Genomic DNA, 26,858 nt, shown 5'->3' with positions numbered 1-26,858 from the left:
CTCAGACCACTTCTTGTTCAGACCACAGCTCCATTAGAACTCTGACCCCTTTCACAGCACTCACAGTGTACACAGCGCTCGCCAAGTGGGCAGCGTTCTCTGATACATCCAACCTATTAGGTGACGACAAGAAACACCAGACCTGCCTGCTGCTCTCGTATTGGCGGCGCTGAAGCGATTGGCCAAAGTGCATCACGCAAAATTGGAAAAAATGGCCCTTTGGGTCTGTGCTCCTCACTGAGCTCCACCCGGTGAACTTTCATTCATTCAGCGTCCAGTGTGAAAGCAGCTGAAAATTGCGTTGCATGCCCAGCTTGTGCCTTTAACATGGTAAAATCACTCGAGCTCTCGTGTCTGATCGCTTTCATATGTCAGCTCTGCTGTCTGTCTCAGATCACAGACAGACTTTATCCTGAGGAGAACCTTATAAATGGTCCTTGGTCTGTTTTACCTGCTGAAGTGCAGGTAGTGAAGTGTACAGTGAGCCTTGAGATCTTCACCATAAAGCAAAGCTAAAGTGAACTGGGGTAGTGTGTCACAATACACAAATTAATCAAACCACAAAATGAACTACAAAAAAAACAAACTGTTTGGTTCATTTTTGGGGCTGTTTAGAGGGGTCTCAGTTCGTTTGGCGTGTTCACATATGCAAAAGAAGCCATGACTCAGCGATCCACTTCAGACACTGACACGGCCCAAGTGTTAAAAAGCCCTAAATTACACTTAAGTTGCATAATGGCTGAAAATCTCAGTTGCAACAGAAATTAATTTACTGAAACAGCAGATTAAAACTGTGGTAATACGTCACATGATCATGTCAGAGTGTCAGATAACATTATTTCAAATGATTGATTTCACTGGATCAATAGACATGAACAGAAGTTTGTTTACTGGATGGCTGAAAAGTGATTCTCCTGAGAGACGTCATGTAGGGTTCGGAGAAGGAGTTTCTCAAATCTAATGTCTCTGTAATCATCTGGCTTAACTGTCCAGTAAACGGCCAGATAGCTTTTTAAACGGGTGCTTGTGCACCATTTATTCTTCTTCATTAGTCTGATATTTTTGTGATCATTCATTCGAGATGCCCCCCCCCCTTTTTTTTTTTTTTTTAAAAAAAAGCTCAGATTCTTTTGGGAACCAAATGAGAAGTTATAAGAGATGAGCGCAATAAATTATGTCCACCAGCAGAACAAAGCTAAACTGCAGAAATATTTTGCTATGGACTTCAGTGCCAGGGCTGAAGTTTTAAATTGATCATGAAATATTTGCAGGTGGCCCAAACCTTTAGAGACTGACTTAATAGTGGCCTAGAATACCTTAAACTCAGGACTCATAATGGAAAACAAACGAAAAAATGCTACTACCTCTATCTCTTGCTCTGCTCTCAGGATATCATATTATTAAATACTATCATAATGTAAATATACTTATGATTTTTAGCATGTATTCTTTGTTAATGGGCTGACTAGTTAAGGTTAGCTGCTAGTTATAGTGAGATGGTGAGTTCTTTTCAAAGAAATATAGTACAGTATGATACTCGTTATCCAATGTCAATGTTACATAAAGACCTACTGCATTTCTTCGTTATCTTGTTTTCTGGGTCATTTTTGATTTCATGGATTCCCTTTAAGGGCTCTGGCCACCCAGTTACCACCCCATTTATACAGAATTGCCACTGATCACTGCAAGGTTGAAAGTGGTCCCCAATGCACTGTGTGGTCAGGAATTGTGCTAGACCAAGGCTAACGCAAACTGTGCTACAGATACCCCAGCAAACATATTTCTAATAACGGGTTTCAAGTACACTGTTCTACGCCGTTCATCCCAATCAAACTGTCCTTTTTCCAAATTGCAGACAGCATGACCACGTCTATGGAGGGCTTTGGGCCGGACAGTGTGTTTGCAGTAAATGAAGACAACAGCCAGTACAGAATCAGCCGCAGCCTGGTGCGTTCAGCTGAGGGCAGCACAGTCCCTCTCACTCGCGTCAAGTGCCTGGTCTCTATGACCACTCCACACGACATCCGCCTGCACGGTTCTGCAGTCACGCCTGCTTTTGTGGAGTTTGACACGTCGCTGGAAGGCTTCGGGTAAGTTACCTCAAAGGAATAGTTTGAGGAAAATCAGATATAGACAGTTTTCCCTTTATCTCAAATATAGTCAGCCATTTGAAACATGCTTGGCATCTGAAGTTTACACCTTTAGTTTTGCATTGGAGAAAATGAGGCAAATGCATCTAACAAGCAATGGAAGCATACCCCCAGCCTTAGGGGTGTAGATTTCACAATATGATGTGTCATATGATTACATGTTGTTGTTTTTGTATCATAACACAGTTTTCTAATAGAATTATAAAAAGAGATTCTAAGTTAACCTTTCTAAAACTTTTTTTTTTTTTTAATTCCCACTCTTGTCCCAAAAACAACATTGCTTGTTGAAGGCATAACTGGCACAAGACATTTCCTCATAAGACATAAATAAAAAATATATCTTCTGGATAAATTGAATATGAGGGGATTCTCTAACATGACTCAGTCACTCCCAGAAAAAAAATACAGATTCCAGGACTCTCTACAGCTGAATAGGTCTGCAAATCGGAAGCTATAAACATCACTATGGAGTGAGATATTTATTTTGCCTGTTTAGAATGGCCACTTAGCAGCTGCTTGAATCCTGGGGAGAAGTAGCTGCTGACACGTGTGTTCTCGCCTCACTCTTGACATATTTGGGTGATGTCTTCACTAATGATTGAACATGTTTGAGGTATTAGCATGTATATATGACGTGTTAAGAAATGTCGGCACACTGTCACCTGTCGCTATTCGGTCTATCACTACTTGCCCATCATTATTGTAATCAAGTGGAAAATGAATGCAAGAATGATTTTGCTTGTTCCAGCTCAAACTTGGCTCTCTCTGCTCGCCATTTCAGACAGCTTGACTAATTAGCCATTCAGAGTTGGCTACCCAAAACAGTAGAATAGTGTTTTTTTCCAGTTCCAGGAGCTGCTTTTTTCAGTGCTTGTGGTAAACACTTTTAAGAATACATGAATTGTGCTAAATGCAACTATAGAAACCATTTCTAGTTCACAGTGTTTGTTGTCCTGCAACCCCTATATTGCAAAAATATATTAACGTGTTTGTGTATTACACAACCCATGATAGTCCTAGACATTTTAATCATGAAAGTCTGAAAGCTCTGCTGCACAGCTCTTGGAATGGAAAAAAAACAAAACAAAAGAAAATAGTTTCGTTAGCCTACCTTAGACAAAGCTAAAGTTACAAAGCTTCTTATTCGCCTGTTTCCAGTTTTTTTTGTTTCACCTTAAATGGTGCAGCAGTTATGTTCTAGTGGCTAAGGAAAATTCAGATGTCTACTTTGGACGGTTGATTATCTGAGCTGTTTGAATTGGTGAGTGGAGAGATAAAGCACAAACTGGAACCTAGAACACTTCGGTTTCCCAGTTGAGTGCAATAATGCAGGCACTGTTGTCTTTTTGTAGGGAAAAAAAAGAATAAATGTGAGTTACATGAGGATTTCTTTTATAATTCTCTATCGCAGGCAGCATTTACTTCATCAGTTAGCATCGTGTAAAATTCATGCCTCGGTTATCACATTTCTCTCAAACTTTAGATTTGTATGTTTGCTTTTTTTGCTAGCAATTCGTGTAACACACCAGTTTTTAGATCAAAGTCAGTGTTTTGCTTTTAGATTTGCTGAAGGAAAGCAGTTAATTTTTGTCACATAAAATAAAACACATTTTTGAAACAAACACATCTGCTGCATAAAACTGTAGACCATACTGGAAACAATACCTCCAATATTTTAAGGTTGTTTACCTTTTATTCAGAATAAAGAGGATTATGACTGAGGCACTTCCACTTCAAACTTTCTTGCTCTACATTTAAGCTTACAGAAGACAAATACTTGAAAAGTCACTTAAATCTCTTAACCTGTCAGAGTTGAAAGCAGAGTGCATGTGGGCTGCATTCCCGCCTGGTTTCCCTTAAAACAATCCAGAGTCAGAACACTGTGTATGGTCTCAAAATAACTCCTGTCTTTTATATTTGATAGTTTTCATGAATTATGGAGACACAAGAAAAGCAGAACACCTCATTATTATTTATTTTTTTTTTAGTATTAATGCTTGTTTTAGATGTTAACTCCTGTGACCTATATATTTCCAAGTCTACACTGCTTGGACAAGAGTCTCATTTTTAGCATTAGACATCAAAAGCAGTTTAAACAATGCTGCCAGTGCTTGATGCATAGCTCTGCTATCTGGTGGAGCTCAAAGGAGGATAGGTTCTCCTTTCAAGTCTTGGTTCCTCACAGCGTTTCTCTATGTCTGATTCATGAAACCATCGTACAAAATAAGCAGAGATGCACAAATGATGAATTAACTTCTGCTAAATGGAAACGCCTGTCCACTGTTTACATTTGCAAACGACATGCCCCATTTTGCCCTCATATACATATTTCCATGACAACAGAAACAGAGCAACCTGTGGTCATGCTATGTCAAAAAGTAAAGAACAGTGGCACAAGCGTCTAAATGACAGCCCTATCATTAGGAGGCTTTGAATTCCATCCTTGATGATATTTCTGCCATCCAAGGAGTTAGGAGTCCAAGAGAGCATGGTTAGTTTTACTCTTGTGGATGCGATGCAAGACAAAGTAAGCGCCTGGTAGCTGATATAACAGAATTAGTTGTTAGCGTTCTCCTTCAAGCGAATTGAGCTGAGTAATGCATCTCCCAGAGCTGGCAGCATTGTGCGATTGTAGGAGATGTAACTAGAGGGTGGGGAAAAACTCCAAATGGAGATGTAAAGTTTTGCTCTGTAAAACAGTAACAGTATCCTTAACTAAATAAGACTCACTGTTGTAAAATGTTTTATACAAATAAAATTGAATTGCTTTGAAATACAGTATTAAGCAGTATACATACATATAAGACAGAGTACTCTAGCTGGACAATATGGAAAAAAAAAATATCGCAGTAAATACTCATTTCCAGAAAATCCGTTGAGAATGTAGCTGAAAGACACAGACACAAACAACCAAATGCAGTCATTTCTTAATTTCTTATCCCATATTTTGGTATTTTCCCACCATAAGCCCAGATTTCTTGCAGTTGCTGGTTAGCAGAACAGCATGCTTGTTCAGATTAAAGGTGTAGCAGTTGCTACACTGTCCCACATTTCTCCTCTTTCAGACACATGCGCACACACACATGCGCGCACACACACACACACAGCCCCCATCTGTGTGTATGAAATATTCATATTAACTCATTCCTTATTGGAGCAGGCGGAGTAGCTTAATGGAGTCACAGCTGGGCTGAAGCTTCTTAGGGCTAGTGGAGGGCTCTCTGGAATTGGGGATCGGGTGGAGGGGCTGTGGGGGTATACATTTGTACTCGCACACAGGCTGGTGGTGGGGTAATGTCTCGATGTTGTTTAGATAAAGGGTTGAAGGACACGTCTGTTCAGTACAGACTAACAGTAACTGAAGCTTCTGTTGTTGGAGTAAATTAGACTCTGTGGGAATAATGTTGACCGATATCAAATCAGATCCGTAGATCCAAGATTAAAATTAAGTTTGGCCTGAACAAATGTTATGGCACGTTTTTTCCAGTACTTTAAACTCAGCAAATACATAAAAATTGTGGATTAAAATATGCAGAAAATGCCATGTTTAATTTTATTTCCCACAGATTTTCTGAATTTATTATGCTGGAAAAAATGCAAAACATAAAATAGTGCACAAAATTTGCAGAAATGTACTATATTTAAATTCCTTGTAAAGGATTTGTTAACTTATTTTTTTATGTAGAAAATTGAGAAAACATGTAATTTGATCACGTGTGTTCAAGCTTTTGCATACAAGCATATGTAACTGGATTTCATGTCATGACAAGAAATCTAAACAGGCTGTTTTTGCAGCTCACTGTTCCCATGTGTAGACTATGTTGACTGTGGAGAGAAACACTTTTATTTTATAAAAAACAACTTTTTTAAAAGGAGGAAAATCTATTTTGTTAATAAAAAAGCAAAAAAAACCCAAACAGCTTTTCTACAACTCTCTGAACAGAGTTTTGGTGTTGAAGACATTTGGTGTTTGTTTTATTGGTTTATTGCTTAAAAGTTTTTAGACTAATTTCTATCTTCCACATCGGTAGCATACCACAGACAGTAATTCCAAGTTTCTCTGCAGTTAGTAAAGGAACAGAAAACCTCTCAACCTGGAAAAACTGTTAGAATAGAAGCCAGTGGGCAGGTGCTTAAGTGTGTTTTGAGTCAATGGATTTTCTGTTCTTTTCTAGGCGTGGGGAAGTGACTGTGGTAATCGACTGTATGCTACAGATGCACATAAAGATTAGATTGTGTAGTGTTTACACAGTGCAGTGCAGTATGTATTATTTATTTTTTTTGCCATTATGTAAGATATTAGAGCCACAAATATGGCCTGTGCAGTAAGCCCCTTCAGCCATTTGAAAAATGTAGAAAATTTACTGGGGTTTGCGTTGCAGGAACAAAATGTGCAAAGTGAATATGTGAATATGAGTGTGGCAAGTCAGTTCACTGAACACCCCTCCCTTCAGTCTCTCTCTCTCTCTCTCTCTCTCTCTCTCTCTCTCTCTCTCTCTCTTCCTCTTCCTCTCCCTATTTTCCTTTTGTTTTTACTCTTGTTTGTCTCTCACCCTCCAGATGCTTGTTTTTGCCTAGTCTGGCCCCTCACAACGCACCATCCAACAATGCCAACACATCTGGAGTGAGTGATGGGGCTGTGGTCAGTGGAATGGGAAATGGTCAGTATCTTCTCTCTCACACCCACTCTCACACAAATTCTAACTCAACAAACAGTGGTATCCCTTTTCTATTTATATGCAGCTGTTGAAGAGTTGCAGGTGTTGACAAAGGCGAAGCTCATAGCTTTTGAAAGTTTTTATATTTTATGGTTGGATGCACTGATCCGATATACCGAATCAGTATCGGCACAGATATTTTCCTTATTAAAGGATAGCCGTGTTCTACACTTCTTTCTGAGTCATGATTGTTGTGACCTTCTGCAGTGCTGTGAAAAAGTATTTGCCCCTTCCCAATTTCTTCTGCTTTTGCATACTTTATATGCTTAAATGTTTCAGATCATCACAATACTTTAAATATTAGACAAAGATAACCCAAGATAACGTAAAATGCTGTTTTTGATTGATGATTTCATTTAGTGATGGAAAATGCTGTTTAGCCCTACCTGGCCCTGAAAAGGTAATTGCCCCCTTAGCTACTAAATCAACCAGCTAACCAAATTCAAGTGACTGTTGGATTCAGTTTCGCTATCCATACTCAGGCATGATTACTGCCAGACTTGTTAAATCTATACATCACTTAAATATAACTGGCAACGTCATCATCATCATCGTCGCAACTTCCTCCAGCTCATACCCCAAGCCACTCCCAGGCCAACTTGGAGATGTAATCCCTCCAGTGGGTCCTAGGACGACCCTGGGGTCTTATCCCGTGACAAGACCACAAGATACTTAAACTCTTCCACCTGGGGCAAGTCCTTTCCACTTACCTGGAGCGGGCATGCCATCCTTTTCTGGGCTAAGACCATGGACTCAGACTTGTGCTGGTGCTGATCCACATACCAACCACTTCACACTCAACTGCAAACCTCTCCAGTGAGCGCTGAAGGCATCCGTGTGATCCATTCAAAAGAACAACATCATCTGCAAGTAGCAGAGACGCCACCCCCTGGACACATAATGCCCTCCTGACCCTGGCTACGCCCTGACACCCTGTCCATGAATATCCCAGGCGGAGTCCAACGCTAACACCGAAAGAGTCTGACTTAATGCCGAGTATACGAACACAGCTCTCACTCTGGGAGTACAGAGATTGAATGGCCTGGAATAGTAGCCCCCCACAAGATATCCCAGGGAACATGGTCATAAGCCTTCTCCAAATCCACAAAACACATGTGAACTTGGTTGACAAACTCCCAAAGGGTGAAAAGCTGTGTTTCACGGCCGGAACCGAATCCGCATTGTTCCTCCTCAATCTGAGGTTCAACTTCTTCAAAGTGCTCCTTCCACCGACCAACAGTATCCTCATTTGAAGTCATTGTGGCAATATCTGCCAATGTGAAGCAGACTAACAGGTCTCAAAAAGCAGCACATGGTGCCACGTTCTAAAGAGGTTCAAATACAGATGTGATACTAAGAGATTGAAACATACCATTCTGGAAAGGGTGACAAAGTCATTGCCAAGACTCTGGAACCCCAGTAAACCACAGTGAGAGCCATTTTGCACAAGTGGATAAAACCTGGAACAGTGGTGAACATTCCCAGGAGTGGCTGGCCTACCATAATTTCACCAAGAGCACATCAACGACTCATCCACACGTAGATGAACGAGAGCCCAGCAGACCATCTAAAGAACTGCAGACCTTACTTGCTTCAGTCAATGTACATGGTTACACAGTAGGAAAATTAGCAAAAATGCCATCCATGGGAGAGTTGCAAGGCGTGATTTGGTGCTGACAAACAAGAACACAAAGGTTTTTGTTTTCTTGCTATTTATTATTTGCTTTTTGTTTTATACATAGGGCTATATAATGGCATTTTGCACTCGGAAGACTTCTCACAAAAAATAAAGGAATTGATGCAGATGAAAAGATAAAGGAATTATTTAAAACTAATGCTCAAAAATAATACAAGTGCAGTATGCTAAATTATATAATAATATGCTAATTAAATGCATGCACGATTGGATCATATTTCAGTGTTTATTCCATTGATTTTTCTTGTGCGTGTTTTTTTTTTTTTTTATATGGTTGCTTAATACTGTGAAACTGTTTTGATGATGTTATCTTACTGTACAAATGTCCAAGTTCTAACATGCTACGAAGCTCTCGTATCAAATTGGCTTTCTGTATCGACCAACCAATGAGTTCATATATCAGTATTAGTACTGGGAGAAAATACGCTAAATCTGAGCGTCCCTAAGTGTATGATATGATCCAGCTTAAGAGAGGAATTTAGAGCGAGCAGTTGTTAAGGATGTAGTGCTGGAGAGTGAGAGAGTGAGAGAAGTGTGTGCATATGTTGGAGTGAGTGCTTTCCTGATATACGAGAGAAAAACAATAAAGGCACGAGCTTGACGGCTGAGAGGGAGCTTTGAGAAAGGAAAATGGAAAAGAGGAGTATATAGAGAAAGAAAGTGTCCCAGAGTGTGAGTGTGTCTGTCCTGGCACAGCAGCCCTGAGTGGCAGTCCCATGTAGTATTAATGAGATGATGCAGAGCTTACTGCCTACAGTATAGTACTAAAGGTTCTCTCTCTCTCTTTCTCTCTTTCTATTTCTATTTCTATTCCCCTATCCCCCTCTCCTCCTCACTGTCCCTCACTCTTAGTCTCACTCTTTCACCCTCACTCACTCTCTCTGTGCTCACTTGTGTTTCATTTGCACTCTCTTATTTAAGGTCTCTTGTGCACTCAATTCCCCCCCCCCCTCTCTCTCACTCTCTTTCATGCTTTCTCTCTCTCTCTCTCTCTCTCGCTCTCTCTCGCTCTCTCTCGCTCTCTCGCTCTCTTTCTCTCTCTCTCTCGCTCTCTCTCTCTCGCTCTCTCTCTCTCTCGCTCTCTCTCGCTCTCTCTCGCTCTCTCTCTCTCTCTCTGTCCTTCCCTCCTCAATGGAAATGGAAGTTTCAGTATTTATAGATAGACTCCTGCAGCATGTCCTCTGTCCCATTTTTGTGGATGACATCATCGTTCCCTCTGACTGAGAGATTTTCATTCAGATTGCTAGTGTGTGTCTGCAGTAGGCACAAGTAATATGGTGATATCATCATTGTGACGTCAGCAGCCAAGACCAGTTGGTTTTACTTTGACTTTGAGATACTGATTGGCTGCTTTGCTGCTTAATTGCTCATATTTAATGGAGAATAAAAGCGAGTGGACTGGAGAAATGTAGCTGCTACTTGAAAGCAAGTTCAAATAAATATTGCATAGCTGTAATGAACATAAACATTAGCTTAGTTTGAATGTTTATCACAGCCCAAATTACAAAAGCGGACAACACCCAGCAATATCGGTATTTACACAGACTACGCTAGACAGTGGCCACCAGAGAACTATGGATAAACTAATAAATAACAAACTGACAAAAGACATAGCAAAGTGGCAATCTACCCTTGAAACAATACAAAACTAAGTGGAGTGTCAGTTAGCTGAACTTTATGAATCATGTAGGAGCTGGAACAGGCAGCCACTGTTACTCTGGATGAATGTCAGTGATGAAAATTCGAAACTGCATTTACTTTATTTTTATGTTGACCTTGGGTTTATATGATAAAAATAATGTTACTAAATTATCAAAAGTTGATAATGTTAATGTTATTGATTTATTGAAATAAATGCAACTTAACAAAATGGAAATGTGAATAACCGCCATTAGCTACACAAAAGATGCCTTTAATCAAGGTTATTTTAATAATTTGATCAGTCCTTCTATACACATAACTGAATTATATTTGAAACCTGAGTCATGTTGATCGATAAAGTACTGTTCAGCTGTAACTGTTAGTCTTTTCCATTTTTGACTGTATTGTGTTGTCCAATATTGTCAATTATCTGAATATCCCAGTCACAAAATAATGAATAGTTCATTCTTAACAAATAACAAATCATAATTAGATTCAGCGCAGGTAAACTTAAAGCTTGAATGCTGACAAACTTTCCATTTAATGATTTTATCCTTTGGTGTGTTGTGAACCCCCTCCTGCAGGTGAGCGTCTGTTTCCTCCTCCATCGGGTCTGAGTTACTCCTGCTGGTTCTGTGTGGAGCGCTTCAGCTCTTCGCCCCACAACCACCCAGTGCGGCTGCTGACAGTGGTCCGGAGGGCTACTGCCTCTGAGCAGCACTACGTCTGCCTGGCCATTGTCCTCTCAGCCAAAGACCGCTCTCTTGTGGTGTCCACCAAAGAGGAGCTACTGCAGAGCTACGGTAAAGTACCTCAGTGCTCACACAGCACTTTCATTTCCTCTTCAGCTTTGGCCGTTTCACCACAAACACTGACGTCCTGCTTACTTTGTCTTTTTTTTTTTTTTTTATGTTGCGGTCATAATAGCTGTTCATATACAGTGTATCGGTCTGGGTGGGTGTGCTTCGTTTTTTAAACAGTGCAGAGGGTTGAGCCGAGTTTGTGTCTGTTTTTCATGTACAGTTTAAGGCTTGGTCCAGGTTTGGCTTTGTTTTCTAGGAAGTGAATACTTTGGGTACATTTGTATTCATTTCCCTTTTTAGTATTTGGAAGTCTCGTCTTTTTTAAGCCACAAAAATTGAAGCCTACGATAAGTTCCCTCAGCAAAGACCTTTAGATAGAACAGTCATTGTTAATAATTGGAAAATATGCAAATAAATCAAATAAAGCTGGTATAATTGAGTGAATCATAAATTCATTCCATCTTCCGCCCGATGACCGCTGGGATATTCTCCAGCACCCCCCACGACCCAGAAGGAGAAGTGGCTTAGAAAGTGTGTGTGTGTGTGTGTGTGTGTGTGTGTGTGTGTGTGTGTGTAAATTCATTCCAGGCTTTCACATTAGCTCATCTTAAGAGTGCAACAAACTCCAGCATTGTCCATAATTTAATTATCAGATGATGAGCAAAATGCTCAGTTCAAAATTTGCAAGAATGCTAAAGATTCGTCACCTCTTCAAAATGCGATGTTTTGTTAATTTAATTTTTTTTTGTTGAAAAATAGTCAATGCATGCTCTACAGAGGACAAAGGTACTGTTTATTTGCTGCTTTGCTGCCCACGTCACTTGTCAGAGAAAAATATATTCAGCTCGCCAACTGTTCTAGCTAGACCTAGCTAGAACAGTTGGCGAGAAAGCTGCACCAGAGCACCAGCCACAGTAACCCAGCCACATCCCACCGGTTTAAGCATTTGTCTTTCACAGTAACAAAGTATAATAAACTTATTTGTAAAATTGTCACGTTTTACAGTTTTGTTAAAACATAAAATGATGTTCACCTGAATTGTCAGTTTGTTTATTCTCTCCTTCTTCCAGTGATGAAATGTAACAAGTACTCGAATAGTGATTTTGGTAATCAAACTGATAGTGTTTTTGGTTCAGCATGACAATAAAATGTAGCGTATTGCAGTACGACAGGTATTTGTTTGCTGGTCTGTTGCCGTACATGATGTTATGACATGAACAGCAACTAAAACCAGCAACAGTGCATGTTCACTTGTAGCTGAACCAAACTTATCAGCTATTTCTCACTTCCGGCTGCATTATCTGTCCATGATCTTGAGTAAATAGCAGCAGAGCAAAGCCCTGAAAAACCATGTCAGAGTGTCTGTATTTCTTCTTTCTTCTGTGAGGAAATTAAAGTGAGCTGTTTTCAGTTTAGAGCAAGAGTAGGTTGTATAATTTTCAGGTCCTTTTTCATGCTCTTGCAGACCTCACAGCTAAGTTATAAATAATGAGGCCTGGATTTAACCACAGTTCTCACTTTACGAAGTTCCTTTTGTCTGTGCCTTGTGTGTGATGTCATTTCCTGTCTGACTCCCCCACAGCGGATGACTTCAGCGAGGAATCCTCCTTTTACGAGATCCTGCCCTGCTGCGCCCGCTTCCGCTGCGCTGACCTAATCACAGAGGGACAGTGGCACCACCTGGTGTTGGTCATGAGCAAAGGGATGTTAAAGAACAGCATGGCCACACTCTACATCGATGGCCAGCTGGTCAACACTGTCAAGGTGAGGGTGGGACCTTGTTATGGACACTTTAAATCTGTCAGTGAATGAATTAGGTGATGAAGAGAACACAGCATTCTTCAGTGTGAAAGGATTTTAATGGAAAAAAATATTTTGTGAACGTTATTCAAATGAAAATGGTTTTAATGCAGAAGCTGACCTTAAAGGCTTTGTTAATCAGCAAAGCATAGAGCTTGAAATACTTGTCCAAATCAACAAAATCCATGTTTATTTAAAGTGTGATGAAGATTTTTCACGGTTTGTCTCTGTATGTTGTCCTTCAAGTAGGACATATGGCAAAAATACCATAATATGATACTATATGTCCATAAAGACATTTTAAAGATGGGTATTATGATATTTTGACACACAGCCAGAATGCACTAGTAGTACGACAGTTTCTTTTTCACCAACATTTCCACTAATTAAACATTAATTATGCTCTTTAAGTGTTGATGATATCCATGACACAGTAGCAAAACGTAGTTCTACAGTAACAGACTGTAGACCATCTGTTTCTGTGCATAATTTTTTACCCTGTACTTCAATGGTCAGGACCCCCACAGAGCAGGTGTTATTTGGATGGGGGATCATTCTCAGCACTGCAGTGACACTGACGTGGTGGTGTGTTAGTGTGTGTTGTGCTGGTACAAGTGGATCAGAGACAGCAATGCTGCTGAGGTTTTAAACACTGTGTCCACTCACTGTCCACTCTATTAGACACTCCTGCCTTGTTTGTTCACCTTATAGATACAAATTCAAAAACAGTAGCTCATCTGCTGCACAGTTTGTGGCAGTCAATCTTTAGTCCTTAACCAGTGGTCACTGGACGCTGAGCACAGGATGTTGCTCACAAGGTGCTTTTGACTGAATATTCTTGGTTGGTGGACTATTCTCAGTCCAGCAGTGACACTGAGGTGTTTAAAAATGGAAGCAGCACTGCACCAGTAGAACACACTGCAGTGCTGAGAATGATCCACCACTCAAATAATACCTACTCTGTGGTGGTCCTCTGGGGGTCCCTATGTGTCACTTTATTTATTTATAATTATTATATTTTTAAATCTGTAATGGTAGAATCACTCATTTTGTTGGAGGCAAGGCCCGCTGAAGTCTGGAAGACCAACATGAAAACATATTCAGATTTGGTGCTGCTGGTCGAATGACAATGTTTTTGGTACATATTGAGGCCCAGTTAAAGCTCTAACCAGTTTTCTGCTTAGAGATCTCAAATCTGAAACTAAACTTTTATATGCCTGAGCTGAGATCAGTAACCCAATCCATCCTGTTGGAACTTATTTTGTTAAGAGGTCATCTGGCAGCACCTTAGAGGAACCAAACACTGAGGAAAACGAGGCAGACATGTCCCTCTGTAGAAACATCAGACAGGCCTGTCAGACAATCCAGCCATCACAACGGCACACCATCTGGCCCTATGCACACGCTCACACACAGAACCACTCACCGAGCTTTCATCAGGGACTCCTTTGTGGTCTACCTTTGATTCCACCGCAGCTTCCTTCTGATGCTAGATGAAGCGACAACGGATGCCACAGCTAACTAGCACATAAACCACACCAATAGTGCAAGCCACTTCCTTCCGTCTTACTCACATGAAGTCTCTCTCTCTCTCGCTCACTCTTACTGTTTTTTTCTTTCTGTAGCTCCACTATGTGCACAGTGCTCCAGGTGGTTCAGGTGCTGCAAACCCACCGGTAGTCAGTACGGTGTACAGCTACATTGGGACACCCCCAGCCCAACGGCAACTCTCTTCTCTAGTTTGGCGTTTGGGGACCACACACTTCCTGGAGGAGGTGCTGCCTGCCGCCAGTGTGGCTGCCATCTATGAGCTGGGGCCCAACTACGTGGGCAGCTTCCAGGCTGTCTACCTGCCATGTGAGTAAAGACTGGTGCAGTGAAATGGTTTAGTGAGCCACGTAATTGATTTCATGGGAAAATACACTGCCTGTCAAAAGTCTGGGGACACCTTGCCTTTCTCTTCTTTCATTTTGCCCTGTAACAAATCATTCCCATTCTTACTTTGTGATAAATTTGCTACATCTTTTGTAAACATGCCTTCTCCCGTCATACAGTGGTGCTGCAGTACTTCCAACAGCGAGATTTTCAGGTTTAAAGCCTAGGAAAACCCCATCTGATCTCCCCATTTTCTTGTTCATAGCCTGCTTTTTGCCTTTCACAGTTGCAACCAGCAATTGCAGTTCTGACTGGAAAATGTTGTCATAGCAACATTAATCAAACCTTTCAACCTCCAAGGCATCTGTTAATTACATTTCCAGCAGTTCACTGCATGGAATAAAACACTTTTACAGGACCTGCTATTTGGTCCTTTGGATCAAGTGTTCACTCTCAGTCTCAGCCATGATTAGAGCATATCTGACTTCTACTTGCTTATATTTGATACTAATTCTTGGTAGTTATATGCTTGATACTTCAAACTTATTCTTGATATAGTTGTATACTTGAAACTTGTTATGGATATCTGAGTACTTTTTTGTTAAATATTGGCTGAGTGTTTGATCCAATCTTTGTGTCTTATAGCTCACGGGTCTGGTGTTTTTTCTGCTGTGGCATGCAAAGAAAAGCAGGAAAATTACTAAACTATGCAGGAATCCAGCCCTCCAGTACTGGAGTTCCACCCCTGTCAAAGATACTACTGTTGTATACTCTCATATACTGTAACTTAGTTAAGATATGATGTCACTTAATACTACTAAACAAGATGCAATGAAGCACATCCAGGAAAGCGGAGTGTTTCGTTTTCAGGCTGTATCATGATGAGAAAACATAGCAGGAATGTCTTTTGTACATGCTTCTGGTGGCAAACCTGTTAACTGTCTACTGTTCTCCTCAGGTAAAGACTCGAAGGCTGAGGCCATCCTGCCATGTCCTGTGGCGCTGGTTCCAGAGGAAAAAGTCTCCTTCAGCCTCTATGCGCTCTCTGTCTCCTCCCTCACAGTAGCCAAGATCAGGAAAGTGTACAACAAACTTGACAGCAAGGCCATCGCCAAACAGGTGAACTTTCTTAATACAGGATAGAAGGTTTTGTATTTGTTTTGAGAATGGACTTTATTTTTGAATTTTAAAGAGCAAGGAGTCAATAATGAGCAACATAAATTGTGGACTGTGTATAATTATCTCTCAGCTTTTGACCTTTTGGGCTCAATAAAGGGCCACTTTTTCAGTATTTTTCTCTCTGTACCTATAATGTGTAGGTTATCATTTGATCTAGGAAACAAAGTTATTAATTAATTGTGTTTTCTAAACAGACCTGTGGTGGTAGAGGTTCTCTAGCCAGCATTTTATTCTTTCAATACAGTTTATAAAATTTTGTTTGGTTAGTTTTTGTAAAATACTTAAGTACAACTTTGAAAAACATCAGTATAATACAGTTAAATCTGCCGTTCTTCTTTAGATTGTTGGGTAACAATGAATCTTCTTTACAGTTAAAGGGAATTTCTCATTGAAATACAATTCTTCAGTTTAAAATGCAGATATTATATAAGTGGGTTATGATGAAAGCTTTGGTCTGTGATTGTGCCATTTAATTTGATACTGTGTTATGTTAATTTGTTATCTAGTCCATGTCTGTAACAAATAACAAAGTTTAGAACTAAAATTTGAAACCTTCTGTACAGTTGGCAGTTTCATCACATGAGAATGCCACACCAGTCAAACTCATCCACAATGCTGCTGGACATCTCAATGGTCCTGCCAGGACGATCGGAGCTGCTGTAATTGGCTATCTGGGTAAGAATTCAGCTCTAAAAGAATGTCAGATAAAACATTTAGCAAAATGTTTGAAATTATTCCATTTTAAAATTTCCCTTTCAATGTTTGAATGTTGTCTATTTAAATTGTGTATATATGTGTGTGTATAACTGGGTTTATTTTATGTCTATATTTTATTATTTGACCTGCCCAAGTGCATGTTTTTTGTCTCATTCATACAGTGCTGCCCTGTCCAGGTCAGGCTAACTCAAAGCAGTAGCATCTCTCAGCATTCCTATATATTTCTAACTTTCATCTCTTGCTCCACTCAGGCGTGAGAGCCTTTGTTCCCAAACCAGTGGCTACTAATCTGCAGTACACTGGAGGCGCTGCTGCCATCCTAGGCCTAGTGGCCATGGCCTCAGACGTGGAGGGACTCTACGCAGCTGTGAAGGCGCTCGTCTGTGTCGTCAAGAGTAACCCCCTGGCCAGCAAGGAGATGGAGCGCATCAAAGGCTACCAGGTGAATTGTAGGGATGTCGTTATGGAATGCCATCAGTTTTGTGGAATGGGAAACAAACAGTAGGCCACTACTACACTATTCTTCACATTTTTTTCCATGAACTCCTGCAATAGTGGACATTATACCTGTTTTTCCAGTATACTTAAAGTTCTTGAAATTCTTCTTAAGGTATTATTCTGTCATTACTGTTATGCTGATATGCTACAAATAAACACAGATAACATAACCTCACTAATTACCTCATGTCCTGTGTAGTGAGTTGCAGTCTGAGGTAAGTTAGTCTAGTTTGTTTTAGAAGGTGCAGACATCAGAATTTAATGAGTGAAAGGGTTAAATGGATGTGGAAGGAAAAGCCGGTCCCTTGAGGTTAGCCGTTAGCCATTAGCCTAGTATTGAGACTAGCTGGCTTTCCTTGAGCATGGCTTACGGCACCCAGTTGCTTTAGATGACACAGTGATCTTGGACTATAAGCAAATTCTGTCTGCATATTGTTTATTTTTGTTTTGTTTTGCATTTGTTTTGCAACATTTGAAATTTACTTCCATTGTTAAATATAACTAAGTTACAGCAGCACTCCTGTGTCTGATCCACTCAGACCAGCGCAACACACACTAACACACCACCACCACCACATTAGTGTTACTACAGTGCTGAGAATGATCCACCACCCAAATAGTACCTTCTCTGTGAAGGTCCATGGGGGTCATGACCACTGTAGTTACGGAATGCCATCCGTTTTGTGGAATATGAAAGCGTAAAAGGGGGCTAACAAAGTAAGCAGAGAAACAGATGGACTACAGTCTGTAATTGTAGAACTACAAAGTGCACCTGTTTAGTAAGTGGAGCTGATAAAATGGACAATGAGCGTAGAAACAAGGGGGTGGTCATAATATTATGCCTGATTGGTGAATGTATGTACGTGTGTGTATATATATAGTACATATACAGGAACTATCAGTGATCTTAATTATACTGTGCTATGAATGTTTTTTTTTACCATATTGCTATTAAGCTCCTGATGTTTTTAAGAATATTCAGAGGTAATTCGGGTGGAATATTAGTAGGTATGATTTGCTAATTCAGAGGTCCTTGTGCACATGGATGTCATTTGGTAAACAGTATTGATCAAAGCTGTTGCGTGTTTAATAATTTAGAGGTGAATATATTGTGAAAGGGGCCTAGTTAGGCCTGAGTGATGTGATGATTTTTTTTTTTTTATTGTTGCTGTGCCACCAGCCTTCCCCTGTTATTATTGCACTGAGACAGTGATTAACAACCTTACTGCTTGTTTAAAAAGGAAAACGTCCATAAGTCAGACTCGAATACAACCAGCCATAATCAGAGCATTTCTGACAAGCGTCAAGATTTTTGTAGTGGTTGGGCCCTACTATATACTAACAGAATTCTCTCAACTCCAGCTGCTGGCCATGTTGCTGAAGAAGAAGCGCTCTCTGCTGAACAGCCACATCCTTCACCTGACCTTCTCCTTGGTGGGCACGGTGGACAGTGGCCACGAAACCTCCATCATCCCCAACTCCACTGCCTTCCAGGACCTGCTCTGTGACTTTGAGGTGCAAAATGACTAATAAATAAAACATGTCTTGGTTGGTTGACTATTTTTGGGGTAATGGGAAAATTCTATACATTTTGCTGACGTGTTGCTTTAAACCATCCAGTGTTCCGATCCTCAGTGAATTGGCAATTTATTTATTCCTGTGTTTTTTTTTTTTGTTTTTTTTTTGACAGTCTATTGCTTTTAAAAGACAGATGTGAGAGTCTCTGTTCTCTGATTTTTCACAGGTTTGGCTGCATGCACCATATGAACTGCACCTGTCTCTCTTTGAGCATTTCATTGAGCTTTTGACTGAATCCAGGTGAGGCTTTTCAGTCTTGAATTGCCTTCATAGTAGTGAAGACAGAACAGTTAAAACATTTCCTCCTTGTAGATAGTTTGTCTTGGTTCAGTAAAAATGTTTTGGTTTATATCAGCAGTTCTTCTTGAATAAGGAGAGAATATCACAAGAAAGTAAAACAAGTGTCTTTTAATGAAATAGGCTTGAGTTAGTGTTGGCTATGGCAGTTTGATAACAAATAAATAAATAAATATTCAGTTGATTTTACTCAGACTGATGTTCTTCTGATTGTAGCGAGGCTGCTAAGAATGCTAAGCTCTTGCGGGAGTTCCAGCTGATCCCCAAGCTGCTGCTGACCCTGAGGGACCAGTCACTGTCTCAGCCCACTATCGCTGCCATCAGTAATGTCCTCAGCCTGTTGCTGCAAGGCTTCCCCAACTCCTATGATCTGCTCCGGTACACCATTCAACTACACTTCAACAATGACATCAAATAACGACCAGTAGATGTCAAGTTTATGAATTTTGAATGATTTTTATTGATTATTTCTGTGTCATGTTGAAAGGATGATTGCTTCATACAAGAAGTAAAAATAGTTGATTAACATAAAAAAAATAATTGCACCAGAAACTTGGTTTCAGGTTTTGAAATGTAGTTCTTTTTGGCCTTACCAGAAGTTTCTGTTTTCCCAGGAGGTACCAGTAGTTTTCTTTTTCTCGCTTCCTTTTAGGTTTGGCCAGTTTATTTCATCCACCTTACCCACCTTTGCAGTCTGTGAGAAGTTTGTGGTTATGGAGGTGAACAATGAGGAGAAGATTGATGGAGGTGAGACTGATATGAGACATATTCCCTTGTACCGCTTTATGAGGGTAGCATGAACATGGACCGCAGGTTCATTTTGAGCATTACAGATAACATGTAGATTGTTCTCTTTGACTTTGTTCACACAGCCGGTAAAAATGGCTCAAATTCAATTTCTTTTGTCTTCATATGCAACATATAGTGGGGCAAAAAAGTATTTAGTTAGCCACTGATTGTGCAAATTCTCCTACTTAGAAAGATGAGAGAGGTCTGTAATTTTCATCATAGGTACACTTCAACTATGAGAGACAACATGAGAAAAAAATCCAGGAAATCACATTGCAGGATTTTTAAAGAATTTATTTGTAAATTATTGTGGAAAATAAGTATTTGGTCAATAACAAAAGTTTCAACTCAATACTCTGTAACATAACCTTTGTTGGCAATGACAGAGGTCAAACGTTTCCTGCAAGTCTTCACCAGGTTTGCACACACTGTAGCTGGTATTTTGGCCCATTCCTCCTGCAGATCTCCTCTAGAGCAGTGATGTTTTGGGGCTGTCACTGGGCAACACGGGCTTTCAACTCCCTCCACAAATTTTCTATGGGGATGAGGTCTGTAGACTGGCTAGGCCAATCCAGGACCTTGAAATGCTTGTTACGGAGCCACTCCTTCGTTGCCCGAGCGGTGTGTTTGGGATCATTGTCATGCTGGAAGACTCAGCCACGCTCCATCTTCAATGCTCTCACTGATGGAAGGAGGTTTTGGCTTAAAATCTCACGATACGTGGCTCCGTTCATTCTTCCCTCAACACGGATCAGTCGCCCTGTCCCCTTTGCAGAAAAACAGCTCCAGTGCATGATGTTTCCACCCCCATGCTTCACAGTAGGTATGGTGTTCTTGGGATGCAACTCAGCATTCTTCTTCCTCCAAAAACGACGAGTTGAGTTTTTACCAAAAAGTTCTATTTTGATTTCATCTGACCACATGATATTCTCCCAATCCTCTTCTGGATCATCCATATGCTCTCTGGCAAACTTCAGACGGGCCTGGACATGTACTGGCTTAAGCAGGGGGACACGCCTGGCACTGCAGGATTTGAGTCCCTCTTGGCGTAGTGTGTTACTGAGGGTAGCCTTTGTTACTTTGGTCCCAGTTCTCTGCAGGTCATTCATCAGGTCCCTCTGTGTAGTTCTGGGATTTTTGTTCACCGTTCTCATGATCATTCTGACCCCACGGGATGAGATCTTGCGTGGACCCCAGATCAAGGGAGATTATCAATGGTCTTGTATATCTTCCATTTTCTTTCAGTTGCTCCCACAGTTGATTTATTCACACCAACCTGCTTGCCTGTTGTAGATTCACTCTTCCCAGCCTGGTGCAGGTCTACAATTTTCTTCCTGGTGTCCTTCGACAGCTCTTTGGTCTTGGACATTGTTAAGTTTGGAGTCTGACTGTTTGAGGCTGTGGACAGGTGTCTTTTATACAGATAACAAGGTCAAACAGGTGCCATTAATACAGGTAATGAGTGGAGGACAGAAGAGCTTCTTAAAGAAGAAGTTACAGGTCTGTGAGAGCCAGAAATCCTGCTTGTTTGTTACTTATTTTCCACCATAATTTACAAATAAATTCTTTAAAAATCCTACAATGTGATTTCCTGGATTTTTTTTTTTCTCATATTGTGTCTCATAGTTGAAGTGTACCTATGATGAAAATTACAGACCTCTCTTATCTTTCTAAGTAGGAGAACTGAATAAATACTTTTTTACCTCACTGTAGATGTGTTTTTTGACCATGTGAATAGTAAAACAAACAAACAAAAAAAAAATCTTGATGTTTCAATTGCGATTTGAGCCACTTTCATTGCAGCTATGAAAAACGATTTGTATCTGATATGTGGCAGTGCGACTTTTGTCTGAACGGCCAGACTGAAATTCATGTTTGTTTCAATTCATGAGATCCCTCTTGATCTTCATCATATCACGGTTTTTAACACACCCTATCTTGCTTTCTGCTGAGAGAAATCAAACAGCTATTCAAAAGCATGTTTACATGATTACATGATACATGTTTAAACAAAGGACTTTAAAAAATGAGAGAGAAACTGAGAAATCAAAGGAGCTTTACACAGATCAAGACACTCTTTCTACATTTTGGCACTGAATGTGTGTCCCCTTGCTATAATTTTTCTTCACGGCAGATAAACAAAGGAAACCAAACTGCCTCTCTCTGTTTTATCAGCTTTCACAATTAAAACAAGGACAAAAACAATAATTTCTGCCCCTCTCTGTAAACTTCGTCCTGCAGGGTTGTTTTAGTGTCTACTGTTTGTTTAAACTTTAAAGCAGCAAGTTTGTCATTACATAAAGTCTCTCCCTCTTAAGGAACTGGAGAGAACAGCTATGTTTGTTAGATGAGTGTGTGTAGAGCCGTGCTGTTTGGCGTTTGTGGGTCAGTTCAGGAGTGTGATCTGTTTAGACTGATGTGAGATACAGATATCATTAAAAAGATGATGTGAACAACCAAAGACATATGATCAGATTCTAGCCATAAATTGGATATGGGCCACTTTCACCTGCGGTTTGAAAATAGCCTTAATTGATTATAGTTGATTGTTCTAAAGAAGCTGAGTTTTAAGGGGCTTTCTTTTGTACCTTGTAGTGGTCTGACTGCCTTCCTTTCCGTTTAGGGAATGATGATGACTTTGGTGGTTTGCTCTCCTCCAACATTATTCTGCTACGCAACCGCCTGCTGGACATCCTGCTCAAACTGCTCTTCAGCTCAAAAGAGAAATGCAACGTGAATGCCCAGTAAGTGATCTTAGTGATAGAATCATGATTGTGCCTATGACTAAAGTTGGATATACTACGTTGTCAGGTTCTCTGTGGAAAATGCTTAGTCTTTGGTCACAGTGTATGAAACACATGTTATGCTACCTGTATTACAAGCTTTAATGCTGCTTAGTTACTATAAAAGGTTACTGTTAGTACTACACTCCATGTAGTTGTAAAGGATACAGATTCATCTGAGAATAAACACTCTTGTTAATTTAACTTAACTGTTGCATTTAAAACAGTAACATATTGAATACCATCTGCTGCAGTCTGATAGAGCAGCCTCATAATTACACTATATTTCAGAAAGTATTCAGTCACCCATCCAAATCATCGAGTTCAGGTTTTCCAATCACTTTCATGGCAACAGGTGTATAAATCCAAGCACCGAGGCATGCATTTGTGAAAGAATGGGTCGCTCTCAGGAGCTCAGTGAATTCCAGCATGGTACCGTGATAGGATGTCACTTGTCCAGTCGTGAAATTTCCTCGCTACTAAATATTCCATAGTCAACTGTGTGTGGTAATATAACAAAGTGGAGTGAATGAGAACGACAGCAACTCAGCCACGAAGTGGTAGGCCACATAATATAATGGAGCAGGGTCAACGGATGCTGAAGCGCATAGTATGCAGAGTCAATTGCTACAGACCTCCAAACTTCATCTGGCCTTCAGATCAGCCCAAGAACAGCGTAGAGAGCTTCATGAAATGGTTTCCATGGCCAAGCAGCTGCATCCAAGTCTTACATCACCAAGCACAATGCAAAGCGCCGAATACAGTGGTGTAAAGCGCCGCCACTGGACTCTGGAGTGAAGAATCACACTTCTCCGTCTGGCAATCTCTTGGATGAGTCTGGGTTTAGCGGTTGCCAGGAGAACACTACTTGTCTGACTGCATTGTGCCAAGTCTAAAGTTTGGTGGAGAGGGTTGTTTTTCAGGAGTTAGGCTCGGCTGCTTAGTTCCAATGTGAAAGGAACTCTTAATGCTTCAGCAGACCAAGAGATTTTAGACAATTTCATGCTCCCAACTTTGTGGGAACAGTTTGGGGATGGTTCCCTCTTGTTCATATGCATGTGAAGGCAGACGACCAAATACTTTTGGAAATATAGTGCATTTTCTGTGCACTCTTTTAAAACCTAGCTATGGGCTAGTACTGAAACAAATATTAACCTTTATGGCATTTTGCATATTAATTAAAATGTTCTTGTATTAATATATGCATTAAAATAAAAAAGTAGTAGCTATACAGAATTTGCAAACACCTGGCTTATAAAAATATATTAAATAAACAAGCCAGGTTTTGTTTGATTTGCAGTAGCTTAATATTGCCATCTTTCGTTGCAAAGACTGACAAAGCAAAAGAAATTTGCCAGTATTTAGGCAAAACCCTTTCATACAAAGGAAAACACTTTGATGAACGTGAGGCTAGGTGTTGCAAAATCTGCCCCAAATATTTATAAATAATACAATGAAATATTGGTGTTATATTAATAAAACTTTTTGTAGTGAAGTGTTTTCTTACTTCATTAAAAAGTAAAGAAAGAAGACAAGGTGTCCTCAGGCTTTTCATGTGCTGTGTATGTCACTATAATAATAATAGTAATAATTAAAAATAGTTAGTGAAATTTGTACACCACCTTCCTCAAATCCAAGGATGCTTTAAAATTACATCAATTACACTAAAACTACGAATCAGCAGAAAACAAAACCCACACATGGATAGCGAGAAAAGACTCTCCCAGCCACAGTGAAAATTCTACAGGTTGACAGTTGTGACAGTTGACAGTGATCCCAGTCAGACTCCACTACCACAGTGAAAAGTCTCCTTGCTCACAGCCCAGTCAGACGATGCGTTGGTGCTGAAAAGTTTCCCCTGCTAGCAGCCCAGTCAGACTCCTCTCCTGTGGTCAAAAGTCTCCTTGCTTGCAACCGAGTCAACCGATGCTAGCATCATGAAAAGTCTTATAGCTGGCAGCCTCACATTTTTATTTAGTTTCTGCTTCAGTTGTGAAGAGTCTGTCCGCTCAAAGCCTGGTCAAAGCCCTCAACTGCAATGCAAAGTTTCAAGGCCCAGCCAAACCCCACTGAAAAAATCACAAGCACCACATGCAGCATTCTTACCCTAACAGTTTGTTCTTTTGACTTTGTGTCTAACCTCTTCTTCGATGCTCCTTGTAGAGCATGTGAGGAGCTGGTGCGGACGCTGGGCTTTGATTGGCTGCTCATGTTCATGGAGGAGCACATTCACTCGAGCACGGTGACAGCAGCGCTTTGGATCCTGGTGGTGCTACTCAGTAACCAGTCCATCCTGAGCCGCTTCAGAGAGGGTCTGTCTGGAGGAGGTTGGCTTGACCACACCGACGCAGTGCTCACCAACAAGATTGGCACAGTGCTAGGTGAGTGGGACAGCTGAGTTCAAACACTGATTGGATGAATACATTCTTTGCAATAATAAGTTATGGTTGGGGAAAATGTAGATATACTGACTTTTAAAGTTTTTAAAGGTCTTTGACTTAAAAAGTTTCAAAAGGTCATCACAGCAGAATAGTACTGGTGGGATGGTGTGGTTTAAGGTTTTTTAGAGAGTTAGGCTTCAAAAAATGATAGAATAATGGATTATAGGAGGACAACACAGCAATAAAGATGTGCCAATATTAAACTAGTTTATCACGTGTGGGGCGCACTTGTACTTCAGTTAATCCAATTCAAAGTTTTACACAGAATTCACCGATCCAAATCACAATTGTCTAAATTATATCCCAACACAATTAACGATCAGTGTGACAGGTGTTTGATGTCTCCTTGTAACTTGAGCCACATGTTTTTCTACTGTCCCACTTTTGGTTTTGGTTTTGGTTGAACTACTTTGATACAATGTCAAAAGCTCTGGGTGTTGGGTTAGATGGCTGCCCTTTGCTGGCAATCTTAGGCCTTCCTGCCCAATCATCCACCTTCACCCGAGGTCAGATAGAGATTCTAGCTTTCACATCCTTGATGGCAAGACGTCGCATTTTGCTTTTGTGAAAATCTTCAAAACCACCTTCTATTAAATCATGGTTACAAGATGTGATGTATAAATTGCTTATACTCTGAAAGGTAATACTGACTCCTTCTTTTCCAAGTGGAATTCTTTTATGTCGTATATTGATTCACTATCAATGCTGCCCACTAACTGATTATAAATACAATAAAGAAAATTAATTAGGTTTATTTTACTATTATTATTATTGTTTTTATTTATTTTATATTATTATTATATTTATTTATTTATTTAAATTATTATGGTGTTATTATGGTTTGTTTGTCTGTCCCTATGTATAAATGTTGATGTAGAGACGTATTTGTCTTTGTATTGTCTGTATTTGTCTTTTGGTCATGTCTGGTGCGTTTGTCTTGGCGTCTTTGTACGGGTGGGTGCTAATGTATATGTTTTGTTTGACACAAGCAGATTTTTGTAAATGCACAATGGGGATTGTGTGGGCTTTTTGGTTTGTTCCCTTGTATTTTTGAATTTGGTTTGTTAACTTGGGAGAAAACAACAAAATCTGAAGCAAGGACTGGAGTATGTTATCAATGTCACCATCTTATTTTTATTGTGATTGCTGCTCCTGCTTTGAAATAAAACAAAATATTTAAAAAAAATGACACAGTATCACACTAATCACAGTAATTACCTAATCTTATATAGCGTAGCATTGCAAACTAAGAGCTTTGAAGGTCCTCAGACCAATAACACATTAAAACAGCTGTCCAAACATCAAATTAAGCATTAGATAACAGTGACAACAAGGAGCTTGTAAACCCAGAGCTGCCCTGGGTATCTACAAAATGTCCAGTGAAGCTGATACTTGTTTGAGTAAAATGCAGTCATAGTATTTCATATTTTTAGAGTTCTAGTAGTCACAGTTTAATTTGCTCAGACAATAACCTTTTTACACAAATTTGTTATATATATGTATTTTTTTAGTTTGTTTAAAAGATGTTGAAGTTGGTGTGAAAGGGTGTCCATCATCAGGAGGGGAAAAAGCACAAACTCCTTTGACAAGAACATTAATGGTGCATCAGTTTATTTTAGAATGATTAGTGAAGACACCTTTGGAATTTTGTGAAGGCATTATTGGACCCAGATGATTTTGAAAAGTAGAAGTACTCAACGAGTAACACCTGATATTCACAGTGAGACATGAAAGACCCACTGTTGGTCAGTCATGAATGAATTAGGACTGTTTTAGTACCTGACCCCACACAAATGATTTAAGATGATCACAAGGAAAAATATAAAATACGAGTCAGATGTGTTTGGGCCTTTGAAGATTTTCTTCTTGTTTTAAGAATCATGTCTTGTTCTT

At 40.0% G+C, this 26,858-nt stretch overlaps 1 protein-coding gene across 6 annotated transcripts in view; it reads left to right on the top strand.

The window, feature by feature from the left end:
* wdfy3 (WD repeat and FYVE domain containing 3) overlaps positions 1–26,858 on the top strand; it is a 131,121-nt gene that overhangs the window by 60,928 nt on the left and 43,335 nt on the right. For all 6 annotated transcript variants that reach the window (XM_037531398.1, XM_037531395.1, XM_037531400.1 and 3 more), the window contains 14 exons: positions 1,856–2,090; positions 6,711–6,811; positions 10,790–11,008; positions 12,591–12,772; positions 14,434–14,665; positions 15,642–15,802; positions 16,426–16,537; positions 16,831–17,021; positions 18,440–18,592; positions 18,822–18,895; positions 19,169–19,330; positions 19,605–19,699; positions 22,365–22,485; positions 24,688–24,905. In XM_037531398.1, coding sequence (XP_037387295.1) covers positions 1,856–2,090; positions 6,711–6,811; positions 10,790–11,008; positions 12,591–12,772; positions 14,434–14,665; positions 15,642–15,802; positions 16,426–16,537; positions 16,831–17,021; positions 18,440–18,592; positions 18,822–18,895; positions 19,169–19,330; positions 19,605–19,699; positions 22,365–22,485; positions 24,688–24,905 — 2,256 coding nt within the window. The remainder of the gene's footprint in view (positions 1–1,855; positions 2,091–6,710; positions 6,812–10,789; positions 11,009–12,590; positions 12,773–14,433; positions 14,666–15,641; positions 15,803–16,425; positions 16,538–16,830; positions 17,022–18,439; positions 18,593–18,821; positions 18,896–19,168; positions 19,331–19,604; positions 19,700–22,364; positions 22,486–24,687; positions 24,906–26,858) is intronic.

This window comes from Pygocentrus nattereri, chromosome 20 (genome assembly GCF_015220715.1).
Source record: "Pygocentrus nattereri isolate fPygNat1 chromosome 20, fPygNat1.pri, whole genome shotgun sequence".
In the NCBI taxonomy this organism is placed as follows: Eukaryota; Metazoa; Chordata; class Actinopteri; order Characiformes; family Serrasalmidae; genus Pygocentrus; species Pygocentrus nattereri.
Note: the sequence above shows the minus strand (reverse complement) of the source record. Positions and strands in the feature narration are given on the sequence as shown.